The sequence below is a fragment of the Magnolia sinica genome, chromosome 15, assembly GCF_029962835.1.
Source record: "Magnolia sinica isolate HGM2019 chromosome 15, MsV1, whole genome shotgun sequence".
In the NCBI taxonomy this organism is placed as follows: domain Eukaryota; kingdom Viridiplantae; phylum Streptophyta; class Magnoliopsida; order Magnoliales; family Magnoliaceae; genus Magnolia; species Magnolia sinica.
The window spans coordinates 11,444,498-11,459,122 of NC_080587.1; the positions used below are offsets into that span (position 1 = coordinate 11,444,498).

General features: G+C 39.9%; 1 protein-coding gene across 1 annotated transcript; it reads right to left on the reverse strand.

The window, feature by feature from the left end:
• Window positions 1-13,524: 13,524 nt before the first annotated feature.
• Window positions 13,525-14,228, reverse strand: LOC131227831 (uncharacterized). The gene has a single exon (XM_058223646.1). The coding sequence runs from the start codon at window positions 14,082-14,084 to the stop codon at window positions 13,674-13,676; it is 411 nt and encodes a 136-aa protein (XP_058079629.1). The 5' UTR covers window positions 14,085-14,228; the 3' UTR covers window positions 13,525-13,673.
• Between the last annotated feature and the right edge of the window lie 397 nt (window positions 14,229-14,625).

A 14,625-nucleotide genomic window follows, 5' to 3' on the forward strand; every position in this document is an offset into this window, starting at 1 on the left:
CTCTCGGTAGATTCCTTCTCACATGTGGTTGCTCCACCTGCACACGTACCTATGTTTATGTCTTATTAGTCCGTGTCTCATCTCTGTCTAACTGCATATCCATAATAAACTTTTTTGCCTTATTGTGTTCATCTTTATAGAACAAGGACCCTTCATCGAATTTGATGTCGCGACTAAGGATGATTTTTCATGTGACCCAGTCGTACATCCCATACCCCTTCACACCACCACCATAGATGATATAGAAATGTATTTTTAGCCATTTGGTTTAGCTTATCTCTCTCAACTGACGGTACGTGAGAGTAAGTATGATAACTAAATACACGCAGTCCCGAGTAGTCTATGTACTAACCACTCCACACTTCCTCTAGAATTTTACAATCAATGGCCATACAAGGACACCGATTTACCAAGTAACAAGCCATGTTAACGACCTCAGTCTATAATGTCTTGTCCAACCTAGCATAACTGATCATGCATCAAGCCTTCTCCAAGAGAGTCTTATTCATCCGCTTAGCCACACCATTTTGCTCTGGCATGTAGCTCACTTTGTTGTGCCTCGTGATCCCTTCATCTTTATAATACCAATTGAATTCTCAAAAGTGAATTTCTGACTGTTATCTGTCATCAACACTTTCACCTTCCACCCTGACTTTTTTCACAATCACCTTCCATTGCTTAAAGTTGGTGAAAATATCAGAATTAATTTTTGTAAAATAAACATACACTTTTCTGAAATAGTTGTCAATAAATGTGACGAACCACGATGACCCTTAAATAGAAATCACGGGCGTCGGCCCCTATACATCAGAATACACATAATCAAGAACACTCTTACAAACATGTTTTTCAGACTTAAAAGATAACCTTGACTGTTTACCATATATACAATGCTCACATATACTAAAGTCAATACTTTTAAAAACTAGAATTAAACAACGGTAAAAAAAAAGTACCTTTATGCCCCGCTCACTCACATGGCCCAAATGTGTATGTCACATCCGTGCTGACCTGGAATCCGCTACAGACATTGCAACTCCACCCGATGAAGTGCTCTTGATCAACCTGTAAATATTTTCATTCCTCTATACTTTCATGACTATGAGTGCCCCATTTGAAACTTTAAGGACACGATCGAATTCGGTGAACCTGCACCTAAGAACCTCGAGTGCTTTCAAAGATATCAGACTCTTCCTCAAATCAGGAACATATCTCACCTTGGTTAAAATAAGCTCTATGCCATCAAAGATTTTGATGCGCACCGATCCACCACCAACCACTGTACATACATTTTCATTGCTCATAAACACCTAGCCACCATCACACTCACTGTAAATGATGAACCAACTCCATAAGGGGTCATATGGTATAAAGCCTCCTATGTAAAATCCATTTTTCATCGAAGTACCCAAATTTTGATGCAATCAGCACGACACTACCGTTTGTCTCCTTATTGGATTCCGTAGTGTTAGCTGCCTTAAAGGAACTCTTTGAATTCTCTTTTCTCGACATAGGATTCTGACAATCCTTTTCATGTGCCCAGTCATCCCACAATTCTAGCACTTCAACTTTTTTTTTGCCCTTTTATTTGGACCTTGATTGTGAAGATTCACAATCTCGCTTAAAATCTCTCCCTCTCGTAACTAGTATATCTGTAGAAGCACACATGTCACCATTTTTCTTTCTCACCGTCTTCTACAAAAGGGTTGAGATAATGGTCTCGACACTAATGGTCATTCTACCAATGCACAACGAGTCCTTGAATGACTCATACAAAGTTGGGAAAGAATTCAGCAGAATGTATGCTTGATACTCATCTTTCATCATTTCCTCCACATCTAATAACTTGCAAATCAATCTACTGAAATTACTAATGTGGGACTCAACATCAACACCCTCCACCATCTTCATATTGAATAATTGAAGCTTTAAGTACAAATGATTCTTAAAAGATTTATTCGCATAAATGTTATCTAACTTTGCCCATTTACTTACAGTAGTTTTCTCTCTCATAACATTATAGATGACCTCATCCATTAAGCATAATTGGATAGGGATTTTTGCTTTCTTATCTATCTTGTTCTATTCATCTTTAGTCATAGATTTTGGTCGCTTTTCAAGGAGGACATCATCAAATCCTTTCTGAAATAGGACACCGATCATCTTAACTTTCCATAATTCCAAATTATTTTGATCAGAATATTTTTCTACATCGGGTTCGATGTGATTGATACCTTGCTTTTAGTCGATATGCTTCCCAACATTAGCTTTGATACCACTTGTTGAGGAACCATGGAAGCATATAGAGATGAATCAAGCAAAGTACTCCAATCGTACAACCAAGTCCAAACACAAACAATTGCAATTTTATGTGGACAAACCATTTTGGGAAAGAAAAAAAACTACAACGCAAAGTGATGAGTAATTAATGCACTATCAAAGCAGAAATTACAAGAGGTAGAGATTATCGATTCAAACAAGCCTCGAATCTACTCCACAAGCCTAAGCTATGCCCTTGAAAACTCCTAGGAGCGAATTAGAAAGGCTAGAGCTCCTCTATTCCTTCCCAAATCCCGATTACACCCAATATATATAGTATCCTATAGTATCGGGAACAAATCCCACACTTATGCAATTCTACGTGTGCGCTCGATGGTACCTTCGATAGGACTTCGATGCCATCGAACACCTTTAATGGCATTGGGTAAAACAACAAAACGTTCTAGCGTCAAAACATGGGTTTTTTGGATTTTTTCGATGGTATCGACATCTGCTTAATGGCATTGAGTAGTCTGTCGATGGCATCGATAGACCCTTTTTTATATATATAATAAGAGCTTCATTGATATGGCAAAATTTTTTTACAACTTAGGCTTTTCGGGGGGAGCCTACAGCTACACAGCAGGCCCACCTATCATGTCCTATACATTTGGGAGACTTTTAAGCTCTCTAACAGCACCTAAACCGGCTTTGTCCAAAAGAAAACAACCATTGATCAGCCGGGGAAGGGAGGAAACCTCCCGAAAGGATCTGTCTGATTGCATCCTACTACCCTCTTTAGCTAGCTCGTTTGCGGGCCAATTCGCTTCTCTTGGGATGTAGAAGATCCGTATAAGGTTCCCCGATTGCAAAGATTCTTGATTCTAATTAGCCAATATTTCCATTTCCAGCGTAGGTGGACTTCCCGGTTATGCAATCCACCACCCATTTAAAATCAGATTCTATGTGCAATCTATCTAAATCAGTTGACACACAAAACTTCATACCGTTGAAAACAGCCCACATCTCATCCGTGTTATTGGATGCAATCCCGCACCCACTGAAGAAAGCAAATTTCATATCGCCATAATTATCTCTGCAAATGCCCCCACCACCTGTTGGCCCTGGATTGGATAGAGCGGAGCCATCCACGTTTAGTTTAAACCAGCCCCCTGAAGGCTTGATCCATTTGACACTATCAAACACTAGGGATGGACAGATCTGACGGGCTTGACACGGCTGAGGGATCAGTTGGGACTGTCGATGGCTGCCGGAGGATCCTCTTATCTCGAAGGGAAGTGGACTCCATCCACCCTTAATTTAATTTCGTTAAACACACTAAGAACATAAATCAGACAACCATCAAACCTTGCTTCATTCCTGGCCCTCGTATTTCCCAAAGGACGAAGATAGGGGTTAAACAAAGGACGACTAGGATGCTTCTGAATGGGAGAGGCCTAAGCCACCACCAATGGAGCCGGTCCTGGACCGAGTGGTGACGGGCTAGAGAAATTCCATAAAATCCCGCAAGCATATTCCATACCTTGTCTGCCAGACTACCGAATAAGAAGAGGTGCAACATTGATTCTGAGTGAGGGCTAGAATCCGGATGATCATCACAACAAGCACATTCCGAGGTCATTAGAATCCCTTTCTTTTGAATGCAATCATCGACTGGCAAGGCTACCTGCATCGATAGATCCTGTTGTTTACAAATTTAAGGCATCAATAACAAATCCTCTAACTTGGCCATCTACCGTCCAAGAGCGTCATTCATCCACTGTGGAGACATTGAAATATTTTATCTAAGCAACTGTCCCAAGGAAAGTTACTACAAAATCATGATCACCACCGTAAATTAGTGCTTCACAACCTTTGATAGTGAAACTTAAATGATAGAACGGTCATTCCATGGACAATATGGTACGCAATTGGGGTCTTCCAACAGGAGCTTTCGACCCTGAATTTCAAGATTTCCCACACCTATTAGAGGGTAATGCAGTTGCGCAGATGGTCTCGCCCGATTCTTTAGTAGCTCCCACAGAGACATGATGTATAGTAAAAGGGTTGTTCTCCCCCATTCTGCAAGGGGTTGCTGGCAATGGATAAGGCGGGACTTGGTAATATTAGATGGAGGCTCATTGGGTAGTCCCAGCTTTCCCAGCTTTCCTCAGTGAGAGCCCTAAATCATCTCGGGGTGTCGGGTATCCTTTTGTGGTGTATTCCTGCTCTCTGCTCTACAGGAAGAATTTGCCATCAACCGATGACAGTGATCAGTGGCGGCTACATCAGGAATTTTCGGCTGTATGTTACCAAGCGGCCTTGCCTGATTTTTTCGTTGCAGCTGGTAAAGTAGTTGTCATATCATCCTTCTCTAGATTATCGAAGTTAGATTAAGATGTGTATTATTTCTTTCATAGAAGATGAATATATAGAGGTGGGAAACCTCTAAGGGATTTGAAGAGATCCTCATGGATACTCATCTAAACAAATATAGAAATATCTCTAATCAAATTAGATATCCAAATTTATCCTAATTACTATAATATACACTAACATGTATTTAGTGCAATTTGTGGCTAAAGCCATTATTTGTTGTTGTTGCTGCTATTGCAGAACCTCTCCTTGCATGTTCCTTTTATTTAAGCTTTATGGTTTCTTGTTGTTGGTTTTTTATTCAGATGGATTTGGGGTGTATCTGTGATGGATTTTGAGTCAAGTTTCTTGGGTGTTAGCAGTTGTTATAAGACCTCTATAAAGTGGACCCCACATGATCCTAGATTTAGATCAGACTATTGGACTACAGTGATTCAGCACACCGATGTGCCCTACTAGTTGTGATCTTTAGAGATAGATGGGTAGTACGTTTTAACAGTGTTTCCTATCCACAATATTTAGATAGACTTGGAACTCTATCACACAATGTGTCGAGACTCTTTACAGGAAGGAGAACTTCTGATAAGCTCAACTTCTCCGGCCTCTTTTCCAAAAATCAGTGTGTCCTCACCAACACCCATAGAAACCTAATCCAATAGAATGGTTTCTTAAAGGGTGTAAGGTATGGAAGATCCAAAAACATCTTCGGATGTCCACGTCAAGAATTCTATAACTTCCAAAACTGTATATTAATATAGTCGTTTATTTGTTTAATCTTCATTATTGATGCATAGATCAGTCCCTTATACCATAATTAAATTTAAATTTTGTCTCTAGATAAAATTAAGAAGAGGTGGTTATGCTTAAGGTGTGGCTATGCCAACAAGCTAAAGGATAATCTCTCCATCTGGGCACCTTCATTGTCTGTTGGCTCTTTTTTGGAGAAAAAGATCTAGTTGGCGATAGTGTTTGCAGGGTTGAGGTGAGATCTCCTGTTCATTGGCTTTGTAGATGGTGTGATCTTGTAAAGTTGTTTTGCATTGTGGGGTCTTACTTTTTGGTGTTTGTGCCTTTTGATATTAAAACAAAATCACCGAAAACACACAGTTTTGGTGACTGAACTTCCATTTACACTGAGATATTTATTTAAATGCAGTTAAGGTCTTAAAATTAAAGTGATTCAGTTTTTCAAGGACGAGAAAGTAGTACTCACATGACAAAGGTCCAGATCAATGATCATTTTTTTAAATAATAAATATGAATCATCTATTTTCCAATACATTCATTCAATCGTGTCCATCATTTTTTTTTTTTTTTTGATATCGCATGAGTTTTCCATGTTGACACATGTGAATAGGCAATATATGGCAGATCTAACCACAGTGGGAGGAAAGTCGAACTGCCCCTAGACCCAGCCTATCCAGGAAAAGGCTGCCTCTCACATGCCTAGGGAGGAACGAATAATGATGAAAGAATGAGAAAACCTGGGACTCACTTCCCATACGGGCCATACCATCTGTTGGGCCATTTCCTTCTCGATGAATGTGCCCAAAATTAATCCGACCAAAAGCTCTCCAACACAGAATTCTTTCTATCCAATAGGCCTTATGATAAGCTTCTCTCAAGTTCTTTTGTTTTTCCTGTCGAAGCCCGAATGCCTATAGGGTGGTTTTTTGGTCTTCTTGGGCCCGGGCAGTATCCTCTGTAGGGTGCCTAGGTCCTTTGAGGTTTCCTTTTTCTTTGAGGGTTTTGGTTTGTTTATGGCCAGGTGTGGTTTCTCATGCGCGCACTAAGCATCAGGCTATATTTACTCCGTTAATTCGATATATTAAATCCCCAGAAAAAGAAAAAGAAAAAAAGGCAATATATACATATACATACGTATATATGGTAGCCATTGTAGTTAGAATTCTGTAAAACACATCCAATCGTGTTCTTCTTTTGATCAAAAGTGATGTTTGAGAGAAATGGACAACTAAAGGTGGATCCACATTATAGACAATTTATGTCAATCGTTAAACCTTTACTGACATAATAAATATAGATAATCCAATTTCCAAGCCATTGAATGTCAAGATCATATGATCAAAATAAATTTTTGGGATTGATTCAAAATTCCTTCCTGGAATCTATCAGCTTGCAAAGAGAATCTGTAATCGCAAAATGGATGAGGCCAAAAGAAGGATGGGTTATCTACATATCAATGACTCATCACGAGGAAACCCAGGAGTAAGGGAAGGAGGTGGTATCTGTAGAGACCATGATGTGAACCATATTTTTGCATTCCATCAATATTAGAGTCATGTGTTCAACACAATTGTGGAGGCAAGAGCTACATTATTGATAACCTTATCTCACCGGAGCTTAGAAATAGCTGCTATGCATTTATCACTGATCACTCTCTCATGTATACGAGGAGAGTAACCTTATCTCAGAGGAGCTTAAAGAACTGCTATGTATTGATCACTCACTCTTGCATCTCTACAAAGAGAGTAATCTTATCTCAGGGGAGCTTAAAAAGAACTGATATGTATTGATCACTTAGTCTCACATGTTAACCTTATATCAGGGGAGCTTAAAAATAACTGTTATGTATTGATCACTCAGTCTCACATGTCTACAAGGAGAGTAACCTTATCTCAGGGGAGCTTAAAAAGAACTGCTATGTATTGATCACTCACTCTCGCATGTCTACAAGGAGAGTTACCTTATCTCAGGGGAGCTTAAAAATTAAGCACTGCTATGTATTAATCACTCACTCTCGCATGTCTAGGAGGAGAGTAACCTTATCTCAGAGGAGCTTAAAAAGCACTGCTATGTATTGATCATTCACTCTCTCATGTATACAAGGAGGGTGACCTTATCTCAGAGGAGCTTAAAAATCACTGATATGTATTGATCACTCACTCTCGCATGTCTATAAGGAGAGCAACTGAATAACAAATGGATTAGCTAAGATTGGGAGGAGCAGCGATTGTGGGTTTAAAATGAATAAAAGGAAAGACGAGCTCAGAAAAGTGTGAGAAGGAACTGATTATGGATAAGACAGGGATTATAAGACGGATTGACAATGTTCGCTTGCTTGGCTTTTGGATTTTGTGTTGTTCTTAGTATTGTTTGTATGCTTTCAAGGGGCATGGGCTATCCTAGTTGTTTTGTTTGGACTAGCTTGGGAGTTTCTTTCACCCGCGTTAGGCTATATTCTTCTCTTTTTTCAATAAAATCACAGGTGGTGTTCTCTCACCTTTTGGTTAAAAGACACACACAAAAAGCTATTCAATTTATGTAGGATGATATCAAGAAAACGGTGGGCTACCTTTAAGATCACCTCAGACAAAATTAAAGCTGTCCAACTCTTTAGGTGGACCATGTTGTTTGAATCAATGGAAAATTGATTGTCTGATTCAATATACAGGTATGTCCCATTTATTGAGTAGATCAGCCTGATTTCCAAAATGGTGACTTCACGGTTGGGCCTAGTGTTTTCATGGTATTGATGGGACGGTGTTTGGCTAGTGGTCGGTGCTCTGTGAACCCCACCATGATGTACGGATTTTATCCACGTTGTCCAGCAATTTTTTCGGATCATTTTAGGGCTTGATCTCAAAAATGAGTCAGATCTAAATCTCAGGTAAACCTTCTTTTTTCTTTTTTCTTTTTTTCTTTTTTTTTTTTAAACACATGTACACAAACCCCACACTCACGCTAGTGGAATTTCACCACTTATGGATACTCGAACCCTTGACCGGGTGTTGGAACTCCGGAGAGTCTACCACCTGAGCAAGAGTAAGGATCCTTAGGTGAACCTTACAACAGGAAAATCAGTAGTGATTGAATTTCCACAATAAAAACCTCCCAGGGCTCACTGTAATGCTTATTTGAAATCCAACATGTTGATTAGGTCATACGGACTGGGATGAAAGGAAATAAATAAATATCAGCTTGATCCAAAACTTTTGTGGCTTCGAAGAAGTTTTCAATGGTGGACATTCAATCAACACTGTTCCTGTAATGTGGTCCACTTGAGATTTGAATCTACCTCACTTTTGAGCTAATGCCATAAAATGATCTCAAAAGTGGATGGACAGTGTTGATAAAACACAAACAACATAGTGGGCTCATAGAGCACATTGGCTGGTGGCACTAGCCAATCCGTATCCATACTGATGTCATACACAAGAGTGCAGATCTTCTGTGTTGAAACTCGAGTGTCGTCTCTCTCATTGGTCCACATAAATTTTTTCAGATAATTCTAAAACATGAGACCAAAAAAGAGGTACATCCATAGCTCAAGTGGATCACACCTTATGAAGCAAATTGAACAAACTACCATTGAAACTTTCCCAAGATCAAGTGATGCTCATTTTCCATCTGACCTATTGATAAGATTACACATAACTGGATAAAGTTAAAATACAAATATCAGCTTGATCAAAGGCTTAAGAAGTTTTCAATAGTAGCATCAGTTCCTATTATTTTCAATGGTGGTCCACTTAGCTTTGTATCTGTACTTTTTTTGGGCTCGTATCCTAGAATGATCTGAAAAAAATGGATGAACTGCATGGATCTAAGAAATACATCATCATGCGGCCCTTACCGTGGGGAGCGGATTAGGTGAGACCCCGGCCTCACCTAAGATGGTGCAGCCCTTACCGTGGGGCCCACTTTGAAGTGTGAATTCTGTATCCACTCTGTCCATCCATTATTTTAAATCATTTAGAGCATGGTCCTAAAAATTAAGAAGATATAATTATCAAGTGGACCATACTCCAGGAAACAGAGGTGATTGAACACCCTCTCATTAAAAACTTCTTAGGATGCACCTTAACATTTCCATAGCTTTTATTTATCATCCAATCTGTTGATAAGTTCACATAAGCCTGGATGAAGGGAAAAACAAATATCAGTTTGATCAAAAAAATATCTTAGCTCATTAATGATCAATCACCACTGTTTCCTATGATATGGTCAACCTGATAATTGGATCTACTTCAAATTTTTTTTTAATACATTAAAATTATCTAGAAAAATGGATGAACGAAGTGGATACAGAATACACACATAAAGGTGGATACCACGGTAATTGAGCTGCACCATCTCGGGTGAGACCGGCGGGTCAGAGAGAATAAAACCGGAAGTCTTGATATGCGGAAATTTCGTTAGGCCATCATGACTTATGTATCAGATCTACACCGTCCATTCATTTTTTTCATACTATTTCAGGAAACGGGACAAAAAATTGAGAAAGATCGAAGGCTTAAGTGGGCCACACTAAAGAAATAGTAGGAATTGGACGCCTAATGTTAAAAACTTTTTGAGTCCATGGAAGGCTCTGATCAAGCTGATACACGTCTGTGTGACCTTACGAATAGGTTAGATGGCAAATAAGCCTCACAATGCGCCCTGGGGAGATTTCAACAGTAATTGTTCAATCCCTGCTGCTTTCTGTGGTGTGGTCCACCTGAGCTTTGGAAATGCCTCATTTTTGAGCTAGTTCTCTAGAATGATCTGTAAAAATTGATGGACAGTGTGGATTTAAAAAATAAATCATTATGGGACTAGAGAAGTTCCACACGTTAAAAGTTGTCCGGTAGTCATCCTGATGACGTGGACCACCGCACTGAATTTTGATGTGCCTTCACCACAGACGATCCACTCTTTTTCTTCTTCTTTTTTTTTTCACAGGCAATGGTACCACCACTTGTGGTGCTGGCATGATTAACTTTCTCGCTGAGTCAGGCTCACAAAATCAGACCGGTGGAACAATACTAACCTCTAAATTGGAGTTACTTGTTTGTTAAAATGGGACCATTAAATACCTTTCAGTTTTAGCCGTCCAACAAATATCCACTAGTAAGATAATTAAATAACCATTGGTTAAATGATACATCTGAAGTGTGACATAAATTTGAATCACTTGCATGCCACATATGCAAATTCATAGTGCATGTGTATCAACCATCACACTCTGCCAGAGTATCAAAGTTCTTGCCACTTCCTTGCTCTCTTTTCTAATCAGTAAGATACTATATATTAGAGAATAAAATAAAACAACGTATATGTAGCTTCACGTGTTTAATTAACCCGCAGCCCTTAGATAAGATTGGACCAAAATAGCTAACGTAGAACACACGATAACCAACCATCTACAGCTGGTTGTATGCTAACTTAGCCTACAGCCCTATCTTTCCAAGCCAACGTGTCAATTCAGTAAGGCATCCAATCCATGCAAAACGCGTGGGCCCCAGTATAAAGATCACCTGGAGCAAAAAACCAGACCAGTCAGATCAGTCATGGTCACGTAGGCCACACGGTTGAAATCAACGGACATCCAACGGTCTGAATCAACTTATAGGTTTGGCCCACCTGAGTTGATCATCCTGATTCTTCGAAACAGGTGGGCCCACCGTTTACTCCTCTAGGATGTCCTACGCATGCAACACGTTGACAGGGGCTGCATACCATGCACCGGGCTGTAGGTGACCAGTAATCAGGGCACATCATGGATGGAGATTCCCTCTACATCAAGAAGCCATCGTAAGTGTACTCGCGCAAGTGCACACTTGTTCTTCTTGCTGCCAAAAAACATGCCCCACATGCCATACGCGTGTAGTTCCAACCCTCTATAAGGTGGGACTCACTGGGCCAGAAAATCAGCCAGCTTGATCATCAGCTGGGACACACATGAGTGAAAAATAAATCGACAGCTAGAAAAATGGACCAAACTGACTAACGGTCGGTCCATTTTTCAACAAGTACCACAATGATTTTATACCTAGGGACATCTCTATGGTGGGGGCCACCACAAGCCAGTGCACTTGACAAATTTTCATCCATTGAACGTTTTCTTAAGCCCGTTCTACAGTATGCTTTCTGGATTTTTTTATTTTCCTTTTGCCAAGATTCATGTAAATCTCCCATTTGGTGAGTTTGGATGCTCAGTTGTAATAGATTGCAATAGTTCAGTCACATATAGAAAAATAACCAAAATGAATATTGGACCATTTAACAGCTTGTTTTGCCTACGCCGTGACTGAGAATCCACGGTCTGTTGCCGCCCAGTGGGCCCACATGATATGATAGTCCAATAATTTACCGTCCATATTCTCTATACTACAATAAATAAGCTATTGCCCCAAGGTGGCGCTTCAGCGTTGATACTATCCATCGATTTTTAGAGTTGAATGAGAACCATTGAAAATTTTCTTTTCACTGTTTCAAATTCATCTACAGATAGTCACGATCAAAATCATCTCTTCAGCATAAGTTTCTCATGGTGTTCTAACTAGCACAGAGTCCATGGCATGGACGGTCCGATGATCAGACTATGCAGCATGTGGGCTCTATTGGGAGCAAGCACATGAAATTCTAATACATAATTGCTGTTAACTAAAATGGCATGAACTTATTATGTATTAGAAATCAAGACTAATACATTATTACTATTATCTAAAATGAGATATACCAAACAGGGCCTAAGTTCGTAACGAAGATCAAACCCTAATTGCAATTTCATGTGTTTCAGGTTGGAGTAAACGCAATTTGAATCACTCATCCGACTTCGATCGCTCCTCATGATTGCACTTTATCAAACTAGATTATTGCAATTCAATTCAGTTGAGCATCCAAATGCATTTTTAGCACGTCGGTTTGCCCGAACAAGATAGCAGTAGCCGGAATGTACTGAACACATGTCCATGCCACCCTAGAAAAACAAGTACATGGGGAGATCGAACACGTGATGAATGAGCACAAGTGCATTTTATTTTATTTTTTAACATGAATGAGCACATGTGCACGCAACGCATGTACATCATCTGGCCACATTGAAATGCATATGGGCATGAAACCAGATGAGAGCTTGCATGCACCTATGCACTGATGCACCACATGCAATGCACCCACTCAAGAATCACTAGAAGTTAATACATGCAAGGGCCTACATAAAAAAAACAAGTATCGATAGGCTACATTGTATCATTTTGTTTACTTGCACCTCTCATATCTTCTCAAACCATCATCTTTTGAGGGTTCCTAGCTAGCAAAGTTCCAAAACTAGGCTACTCAATCAAATTCACAAGTTGGAAGTATCTAAAAGCATGTTTGGACGCAAGTAAACTAGATCACAATCAGTTTGAACAAATATCATTTTTTTTTTCATGCCAAATATATATTTTCACAGATGAAGATTAGGGTTGTAGAACAAGAAAAAAGATGGCTTCCCAGCAAAATATTCAAACCACTTGCAATTTGGTGTACATTCAAACACAATATAAGGTTTTTAGATATGATATATATCATGCATTTGGGTACTCTACCTGCACATGATCTTAATATTCATCTATGATGAAGGCTGGAGAAGGTGTTGCTAGAATAATAATGTCCCCTACTCCTTTATGAGTTTTAATCTCAACCACTCAACTTTCAGTGAGTCTGTCCACCTTATATTCTGCTTTCTATCATGACATGTAGCATTCATTGCACCATTCTTTCAATCCTTAAAATCGGACGAGATCCATGGAGAACTGTTCTCACACACAGTACAATGATGATAAGAGAAAGTCCTTTGCATTATATTCCCATGCAAAGACATCCCAAAAGGAGGTCTGGTGAGTCTCCCATCCGGTTAAGTCCTAATAGTTGAATAAGTGGCGCCCACTTGGGACGATGATCATCCAGATTGGAAGGTGGGTCCACCGTTGGATCAGAGTGATAATCTTTCTCATAGGATAAATTGGCAAAAAGAAAGTAAATTGAACAACAACACTCTAATCCGATAGTGGCCAACCTTGATCTTCCAGCTAATTTCAGTTGATCCAATGGCGGGCCGTCACTGTTCTCATGTGGCCACAGTACGGAATATAATCCAAACGCTTCTTATATGATCACTCGTCGCCACAATCGAATCCGTTTATTGATTATAGATTGAAACCAAATACAGAATTCATATTATGCTAAAAGACCAGTACTTATGAATAATTACATGAGTTATGAAACTCAATCACACATAACTTACAAACATAACGATCATGTGGAACTCACTCCTCACCGAGGGTCCTGAAGAAACCGACGCTCCCGGTGAAGTTCTCTAGCATCTGCGTGGTGAAGACATCATCGTAGAGATCAAACGGAGAAGAGTCGCTCATCAGTGATTCTTGATCAGGATCGACGGTGGCGATCGGCCTTACGGTGGTGCCAGAATCATCATCCATAGTGTCGGTGGCGGGCTCCGGGATCCTCATTAGGTCATCGACCCCATCATTCTCCAAGAATTTCGCCATGTCGGCAGGATCGGAGTCCTGACCAGTGAGCCCTTGCACCAGGGCCATAAACTTCGAGGGATTAACCGTCACCTTCATGGGGTTTGAGATGTAGACAACCTTCACTGGTATTTTTTCCTTTGATTTGGGTTTAGGGTTTTTCTTTTGATGAACACTTGGTTTCTCCATCACTTGGGTCAACAGAAAGGTATTTTTCTTGGGTTTTTGGAAGCCAAACGGTGCAAAAACACAATAAAAGGAAATTAAGAAAAAGGTGGTGCTTTTGCACCCGACATAGAAAACCAGGGTGGTGGGCGGTTTTAATAGGAGTATGAAGGTAATAGAGGTTTTGAAAGGTGGTTTCTTGGAAGGGAAGGAGGTAGAAATTGAGTGTGGTTTAGATGGATTGGATTCCATTTTGCGTTTGCCACAAATTAATTGTAGATACAGATGCAAGGTTGTATGATCGTCCATATGTACATCAATCAACACCGTCAAAATCTTGGGTCCTGTGGTGGAATTATCATGGCTGGATAATCAAACCGATCGAATGGTGAAGGCATCTCGATTCAGTTAGCGGATTGTATAATCTTGACGGTCTGAATTGGGATAGATGTGTGACATTCATACGGTGGATGGGTCATGCCAATGTCGTTTTCTGTGGCAAACGCACATTATTAGAAGACGGTACGAGTTCGTTCCCAGAGCGAGTATTGGTTGGGGCGGAGAA

Coding starts and splice junctions, on each gene's coding strand:
- LOC131227831 (XM_058223646.1), bottom strand. CDS start 14,084: ATGGAGAAACCAAGTGTTCATCAAAAGAAAAACCCTAAACCCAAATCA.